The 8,425-nt window shown below is 53.4% G+C and overlaps 1 protein-coding gene across 1 annotated transcript; it reads right to left on the reverse strand.

Annotated features, from left to right (window-relative positions):
- Nucleotides 1-318: 318 nt before the first annotated feature.
- LOC126502612 (spermatogenesis-associated protein 31D4-like) lies at nt 319-6,570 on the reverse strand. The gene is made up of 4 exons (XM_050143771.1): nt 6,110-6,570; nt 5,106-5,142; nt 4,522-4,582; nt 319-3,814 (listed from the first exon to the last, which is right to left on the reverse strand). Exons 1-4 carry the CDS (start codon nt 6,299-6,301, stop codon nt 319-321), a joined length of 3,786 nt encoding a protein of 1,261 aa, XP_049999728.1. The 5' UTR covers nt 6,302-6,570.
- Nucleotides 6,571-8,425: the final 1,855 nt, after the last annotated feature.

Consider the following 8,425-nt stretch of genomic DNA (forward strand, 5'->3'; position numbering starts at 1 on the left):
CAACACCCTATCTTAAAAAAAAAAAAGAAAGAAAGAAAAAAAAAAAAAAAGAAAGAAAGAAGGAAAGAAAAAAGAAAACAAAAACAGCAAAAAACTAAGAGTCCAGGGAACCAGGCCACCTCTCAGAGGAACATGGGAGCGGGGAGCCGGGGCGGGCACTTGTGTATGGTGACCGTTGAATTAACCCAGGCTTTCTCGGAACACAAGCCCCGTGTCACCTGCAGTCTACACCATCCACAGCACACACACTGCACACAAAGGACACTACTTCATCAGAACGTTTATTGGGGGCGATCAATACCATTAATAAGAGACAGATTATTTCTGGGGAAGAAAACCTTTTCCATTGAAATTCTGAGCCAGGATTTTCTGTTCACATAATCGGGACAAGTCTGCCAACACAGTTCCTACAGCAAAGGGCGGTGCCGTCTGAGGAAGTTGCCCAGCTCTCCTTGAAATGACGTTTCGGTGCAGCTCTGGACCCCTGTAGGGTGCGGGCGGGTTAGGCTGTAAAAACACACTTTTCTGGGACTGGCTGACCCTGTCTTCGACCCATCTCTTTTGACCAACAACGGCAGTGGCTTGGTTGTAGGGCCTGGGGCTCGGCGCTTTAGGGTAGGTTGCTTGGTGCTGTAACGGATGCCCCTGGGCTGGCTCTGCCGGGACCCAAGACTGACTCTTTGGCTTCGTTATCACAGGTTTGGTAAGAGGAGAGAAGGGCACAGGATGGCGCATGGTGTCCGCAGCACTTTGCCTGTGCCCCAGTTGCTCCTTGGAGACCTTCCCTGGATCTCTCATGGCTCTCTGAGCTATAGTAGTCCCAGGAGAGGTAGCTCTCCCTTTAAATAGTGCTGGGTCCTGCCCTGGTGATGGTGGGGAAGAGCCTTTTTGTGGGAACGTTTCCTGCACTTTGCCTTTTCTGTCGGGAGAAAGCCACTGCAGGAAGTGTTTGACGTGCTTCCTGAACTGGTGTTCAGGAGGGGTCAGTGCCTTCCCCGGCAGGGGCTGGGTGGGCTTTTCCCCATGACGCCCCTGGGTTGGACTGTCCTGTGCATGGCAGCTCTTCCCACTGGCCTGGAACATCCCAGGCCTGGGAACCCCTGCCCCAAGCTCCTCCATTTTCCTTGGAGCAGGCCACACTCTCTTGACAGATGGAGAGATGTCCTTGTTCTGGTCTTTGCCCAAGATGTGAGGAAGCATCCGGGGCACCTGTCGCTGCACCTGAGAGGCCATCATGGGGCCCCTGGAAGGGCTCCAGTCAGACATGGGGAAATGTCTGTAAGCAAATTCATCTGAGGCAGGGAGCTTGTCACGTGGGGGCCCTAGAGCTTGATTGGGCAGCCTGCTTTCTGGTTTAAATTTCCCTTCCCTGGATACCTGACGATTACTGTCAGATGTCTGACTTTCCTGGGGACCTGTTATTTCTTTCAGGGCCCTTCCAGTTACCAGAGTATTTTGTGTTTTTGTTGTGTTCCCATCTGCCCCTTGAGTACTCTTGCCCTGGTTGGTGTTCAAGATCTTGGTAGGTTGTGGTTGAAGAACACTGAGCTGCCCTCCCTTGACTATGTTACTGATCTTGTCAGATACAAATATGTTTTTGCCATTCGCCTTTGCTCCTTGAAGCCCCAAGACTGTTTTTCCTGAATCCAGGTGCTTCCCCAATGGCGCAGGGGTAGCCTCAGTGGATATTCTGGGCACATCTGGGCTGTGTTTACTGCCCTCTGACTCTTTCATGCTGGTGTTGTGTAAGACCATGGATGCCTGGTGCAGAACAGGCTTTGTCATTGTGTGTGTGCTCTTGGCATGTCTGTCCTTGTCATCAGAACGTGACTGTCTCTGAGCCTCGTGTTCTTCATTTTCCACACGTGAAGTAAAAGGGAGAGGACAGTGCCCTGCTCTGGACGCTGTGCCAGCTCTCTGACCCTTATTGGTTTCATTGAGATGACTCACCAAAGGCTTTTGCAGCGCATTTTTAAGTTTTTCCCGACATTGGCTCACTTGTGAGGTCCCTGAAGGTTTACCTGACAGACTGCCTGGGTGGCATTGTAGGACTGTCTCAGAGTCAGATGGCAGGCCATTATCTGGAGCGTCCTTGGAGTTACCCCATGGATATCTTTGGACAACCTCTGAACTCTGTCCTTGTGCCTCTACCATTTTTCCATCTAGTGAGAGACTCTCTTGGGAGCTTCCAGGCTGGTTCAAGACAGTGTCCTGCCAGTCTTTGCTATCCTGGGGCTGAAAGAGAGAGACCGCTGAGAGCCCAGCGCTGCTCATGGATGACTGCGCGAGGTCAGGATGCACCCACGGCTGAGCCTTGAAAATCCTCTGGGGCAGGTCGTGGTGCTGTAGGATGAGCCTCTTCCGAAGGTGATACTCAAGTTTTTTCCGGAATGAGTCACTCAGGGGGAAGTCTTTAGGAGGAACAGACCTGGCAGCGCACACCTTGGAAGACTGCCTGACTAGTGAGGGCGTGGAAGGTAGGAGACAAACTTTTGTCTGAGATGTTTGGACCTTCATGGGTAAAGCCCACACCCTCTCCTCCTCTGTCGTGACATTCCATTCCAGGTGGCGGATCTCAGATTGCAGCAGAGCCTTTGTCTTGTCGTGGGATGCATGAAAATACACCTTGCAGATCCTAAGCTGAGACTGAGAGGAAGCCGGTGTCACTGGGACTGGAGGCTGAAGACAGACGATCTGGGACTGCGATTGGGCCAAGGTCCGGGATTGGTTTTCAGGCAGGGACAGAGGTGTTGGGTGAGTCAGGACTGAGGAGTGTGGGGTGCTGTTGAACCAGATGCACGTTGAGGAACGAGTCGACAGCGTAGTAACAGTGTTCACAGACTCGCTGTGGAGGTACGGGAGCCCCCAGAAGTGCTGTATAACCCTGGGTTCTAATTGGTCTTCAGAGGTTTGCGTCTGAACGAGCCCCTGATGCACCATCAGCTCCTGGAGCACGCCTTCCCTGCCCCTCAGAGGTAGGGAGACACCTGAGCTCCGCAACCGGGAGGCTGACTCTGAGTTTTCCTTCCAAGTCTTAAGTGTTTCTTTGAATTGAAAAGTTTCTGCTTTTTCTTTCTCATCCCTCAGCTTAAGGAAGTCAGACTGGCTTTGGTCCGGTCTCTCTAGCAGTGCCAGGACTTTGGGTTTGGGAAAAGAGGGTTTTCCAGGCATTGGGAAATAGACGGTGGGTTGTCCCCCCAAAAAAGCTTCAGAAGAGTGACGGTTCACCAAGCATTCCGACTGTGATGGGGGGAACTCTGACACGCCACCACAAGCTTCCTTGTTTGTTGTGGCATTGACGATCTGCTCGCTTGGGCTGCCCACCAGGAATGGAGAGATTTCTAGTTGTAAAGGCTCTTCCGTTTGAGGAAGTGTGGAAAGTGGATGAGGTGGGATGTGGTCCAGCTGCGGCGGCGGTGGCAGTGGTGGCAGAGGCAGAGGCTGCAGGAAGTCCACGCTTGTGAGAAGAACGGGCTCTGATGGCAGGGAGTCACCTTGTGGTGTGCACAAGTGTGTGTCTTCCAAGGGAGCGACCTTGTGAGTTGAGGTAACGGAGGGGGGAGGAGGAGGAGGTGAAAGTGATGAAATCTGACATCCCAGAGGGCTTGGTGAGAGGGGAGGGGACAGAGTAAAGGAGGTCTCAGTCACAGAGGCCGTGGAAGCCACGCTGGATGCAGAGGCAGCGCCATCTTCGGGAATGGCCCCTGAAAGCAGATGACTGACCTTGGCCATGACCCCGTTGCACACGTCACAGCGGGGATCTGGACAAAGCGCTTGTCGGAAGTGGGAGGCGTCATACAGCTGTCCGAAGGGGCTGAGGACAGAGTTCAGAGCTGCGGTCAGGACCTGCGTTCTAGTTAGCGTCAACTGTCAGCTGACACAACCTAGCGTCATCTGAGAGAGCAGCCTCAGCGAGGGATCGCCTAGATGAGTCCTGCCTGTAGAGGGTTGTCTTGGTTGTTAATTCAGCTAGGAAGGCCTAACCCATCGTGAGCAGCACCATCCCTAGGCAGATGGGTACTGACATGGATAAGAAAACTAACGAAACATAAGCGTAGCTACATACTAGCTACCAAACAGCGTTGCTCACAGTTACCACTTCTTGGCTATGAAGCGAGTTCCCTGGTTGCAGACAATGAACTGGCCTGCCTTCAAGTTCCTGCCTTGATTTCCCTCCCCAGCTGACTGTGATCTGGATCTATAGGCTGAAATGAAACTTGTTCCTTAAAGCTACTTTTGGTTGTGGTGTTCATTACAGCAAGGGCAGCGGAATAAGGACATGCAGTCCACATAGAAAGAGGGCACTAGGCCCCCGCAAGGTGTGGACCCCGGAGCCTGTGTGCCTATTCCTTTTGCTCTGTCCTTGGCTACCAGAGAGGCAGCAGCCTCTTCCCACGCCTCCAGTTTACACACTTATCCCTTTGGGTATCCCTGCCATGACAAGAACAGGCTGTGCTAAGTTCCTGGGATGCATTGACCTTGGGGTGGGGATGGGCCCTGAGAGGAAGGGAAGATTGTTACCTTTGCACAACAGACAGCAGCTTCCGCCTCTCCTGGGTTTCTCTGTGTAAGATTCTAAATTCTGGAAAGTATCGGGTGTGGGTTGGATGGAAGAAGAGACGGAGACGTGAGCATCACACGGTCCCTCTGAGGGAAACACCTAGGCTATTGCAGTCTGAACTCATTGAGAGCAGACACGGCGGAGCTGGCACCCACAATGCTAGCGACGCTCAGCTGGGTCGCTTTGTTTACAAGGTCCCTTTGCGGGCATCATCTCACTGTGTACACCGCAGAAGCTCACAAGTCTGAGCCCCACGTGTGAAGTGTACGCATGATAGGAGGCAGGAACTGTGCCTCTGAAACAAACTGTAGTCCTCCCTGGACTCCCCCTGTGCTCACTGTGTGCGCAGCGCCCACTGCCCAGGTCAGGCATCACTGCCTTGTGCCCGTGGGTGAGCAGAGCAGGGCGCATGGCTGGTTCTCAGTCTCCTCGGAGGGAGACAGTGTGTCTAGTAAATTATACCCCCAGATCATGGACCCAGGCTCTCGTGGAAATGACAGTAAGGGAAGACGGGGGTGATACAACCCTCGAGGAAAGAGCCTACCTTTAAAGGATATTCTCCTTCTTTTCCTAGCTTCTCCCTGTTGCTGTGAACAAAAAGAAAAATAACTTTTTTTCTGTTGTTTTTCCTAGAATGCCCAAGAACTCATTAACCAAGAATATTGTAACTTCCAGTCAAGTAAGATTGATTCCAATTTTTTAAAGAACTCACTCTGTAGACCAGGCTGGCCTCAAACTCACAGAGATCCACCTGCCTCTGCCTCCTGAGTGCTGGGATTAAAGGCGTGCACCACCACTGCCTGGTTCCAACTTTTATTATATATTTTCACAAGTGAGAAAAGACTATCAGTTCTTCCTTCTTCGAGAAACCAAAAGAGGATTTTTGTCTGCAAGAGTTGCAGCTGGGGATATCATACGAAGTCCCATGTTGAGCAGCACAGACTGAGACCCTCTGAGATTCTTTGTCCTGGGGACAGGTCTCAAGCTCCAGGCCACATGTGGCCACTACTTGTCTCCCGCAGCACAACTTGGAAGTGAAGGTGAAGGAGCTGAAGAGGCGTTGGACGGGGGATAGGGCCTGGGCGCAAGTGTCAGGAGACACAGTTCTCCTTCAGAAAACCTGACATCTGGAACTAAGCAAGGAAGACCAGGATGGGTGCTTAACGCTGAACCGCGAACACCCAGGGAGGTAGGCTGTGGATTCTCATAGAAACTTGAATTCCTTCCACCCCAGGGTCCGTGCTTTCCCACGGGTCCTAGCTCAGGCACTGCCCCGAGGCAGCCACTCTCCTCCAACAACAGGGGAGCAGAACGACAAAGGAAGACACCCCCCCAGGAGCTCACCCCCTGCCCCAGGAGCACACCACACCCCCTAGGAGCTCACCCCCCCCCCAGGAGCTCATCACACCCCTCTAGGAGCTCACCACATCCCCCTAGGAGCTCACCACACCCCCCAGGAGCTCACCACATCCCCCTAGGAGCTCACCACACCCCCCTAGGAGCTCACCACATCCCCCTAGGAGCTCACCACACCCCACACCGCCTCACCTTTCTGAAGGCTGGATTGCTCCGTGTGGGTAAGGATGGTTTCAGCAGCAGGTACCTCAGGAACAAAAGCAGCACCCCTACTGCACTCAGAAAGATGCACTTGGGGTAAGTGTCCGGGAAGGCTGACGGTAAATGTCCAAGCCTCAACCATGGCTCAGTAGTGCTATTCAGAAAGGAGAGGACCTTCTCCATCCTGTGACTCACAGGCTGCCGAGGCAGCTGAGAGCTGAGGCTGCCTGGGCCTAGCTCTAGTCAGGTCTGCATCACAGAGCAGGGCAGAGTCATAGAGGGTTTGTGAGGGCGGGAAGGAGGGTGAGCCCTCAGCCCCACCCTGCTCCCCTGCCCACCCCGTTCCCCACCCTGACCCCCAGCCCAGCAGAGCCCTCTGCCCCAGCCTTTTGCTCCATTCTTTCTCACAGCTTTCCTCACAGTTTCTTTCTTCTGTGACCCGGACGTCACCTCAGTCCCCTTTACTGCTTGCAGCTCTTGAGCTGGACCCTTGCAATTCTCCTGCCTGGAGAACTGAGGTGGCATCTTCCTGAAAGTGTTTGCTGGGGGTTAGTCTGTCTCTCCAGGACCAATGTCCTTCAGCATATCATATCTACAGGATCATTTTCTCTCACCAAATGAGCTACAAGATAAAATTTCCTTCCCACACATTTAGTTTCTGAATGCCCAATGACTGACTTGTGTTTGAGTCAACTTGACACAACTCCCTTTCTGTCTTCTGAGGGACAGACTAAAATCATAATGCTATCATAAATATAGGGGTGTATATAATTAAAGCTTCAAGCTTCCTTCTGTGTGTGATTATACAGGTTTTTTTTTTTTTTCTTTTTGGTGGTGAGGTAGTAGGAAACCAGATCAGGAAGGAGAAGGGCTAGGCATAGAATGGGGGGGGAGGAGCTTGGTGGTATAGGATAAAGTGGGTAACAGTATCAGATGGCAGGCCAGCCAGCCGCAGAGTCTTAAGGAACCCAGTAAGCTGGGTCTGTGGTTAGCTGGATGGTATCCTGTGTAGACCAGGGTGAGGTGGGGATCCTGGTAGGCAAGCTGAAAAGAAACCGGAGAACTTGCATGAGCTGGGGGATGGAGTTTGGGCAAACAAATGGTTTTTGTGGTTGGTTGCACCGTGTAGAGTGGGACTGAAACTGGGTAGGTAGAAGGAAGCTGAGGGGCAGGACAGTACTTGTCAGATCCTGGGAAACCGCAGGATTGCCGTCATGGCAGTCCACTGTGAACTAAAACTGGGTTGAGGGTCTGCTTGAACAGGGTGAGAGAGAAGCCAAGGCTGCTGTCAAGAGCAGGCTACTATGCAGACTGCCAGGACAGGGACGCACGATACGTTGGTAATGGTATACCTAGTGTGGAATAGGAGCATAGCAGGCTGGCGACCTCGGATGTGACTGGGGTCAGGTGGCACATGTTTAGGGGCAAGGCAGGGTGGCATGCTAGGGAGATGTAGAATAGGGCCTGTAAGCATGCGGGGTCAGCACATGGTCTCCTAAGTCGGCCAGTGAAGTTTGGGGATTGGCTTTCCTGGAAGGTTAGGCAGAGGCTCAGCAGGATGGAGGATGGGATGCAGGTGAGGTGAGGTTCTCGGTGTGAACTGGTGGGCAGATTGGGGCGAGTAGGGTAGCAGGTCAGGCTAGTGCCCACTGTGCGACACTCTAAAGTGTGTCAGGGAACAGGGGACCACCGTGAGCTTGGGCATAGCGGGAGCCCCCTACCCATTCAGTGGGGGCACATACAGACAGAGATGAGGGTGGGCTGGCCATGGTGGGATGGGGTGGTCTGCGGAAGCAGGCGCCCTAGTGGCTCTATTGTGACATTGGGGAAGGGGAGGTTGGCGGGCCGTGTGACATCATAATGAAGGGACTTGGGGGAGAGCTCCATGGTGGACTGAGCTGAGGGGAGAATAGGAGACAGGCTAGTGGTAGCAGACTAGGGTGAGCTGGGGAAGCTGGCTGGCTGGCAGCTCAGGAGATGGGGAGCAGTGGAGGCTGGGTGAGCTGGGAAGCACAAACCACTGGGGGCATCTTGGAAAGGGGGCGATGGGATCATGTGAGCCTGGACAGCAGACAGACTCACCGATCACAGATGAGCCTACGGGGTGCACTGGGATGACTGAGAGCAGTGTGCAGCTTTGGACTAAGCTAGTCAGGCTGCTGTGGGGTCCGGCAGGCTAGGCAGTTGAACTCACTGAGTCTGGGAACACACCAGGCTGGGTGGACCAGGGAAAGATCTGTCAGGGCAGGCAGGGTGGCCACGAATGTCTGGTCGGTATGGTGGCGGCATGTAGGGGCTGCAGTTGGG

The sequence above is a fragment of the Alexandromys fortis genome, unplaced genomic scaffold (genome assembly GCF_014885135.2).
Source record: "Alexandromys fortis isolate MF-2015 unplaced genomic scaffold, M_Fortis_MF-2015_v1.1 scaffold_1, whole genome shotgun sequence".
Classification (NCBI taxonomy): domain Eukaryota; kingdom Metazoa; phylum Chordata; class Mammalia; order Rodentia; family Cricetidae; genus Alexandromys; species Alexandromys fortis.

What these genes read in the sequence shown, in the direction of transcription:
- LOC126502612 (XM_050143771.1), bottom strand. Translation starts at nt 6,301, where the DNA reads ATGGAGAAGGTCCTCTCCTTTCTGAATAGCACTACTGAGCCATGGTTG. An exon ending in GCAATCCAGCCTTCAGAAAG is followed by an intron (nt 5,143 to 6,109) that starts GTGAGGCGGTGT and finishes TCACAGCAACAG; the next exon opens with GGAGAAGCTAGGAAAAGAAG. An exon ending in AAGGAGAATATCCTTTAAAG is followed by an intron (nt 4,583 to 5,105) that starts GTAGGCTCTTTC and finishes GATACTTTCCAG; the next exon opens with AATTTAGAATCTTACACAGA.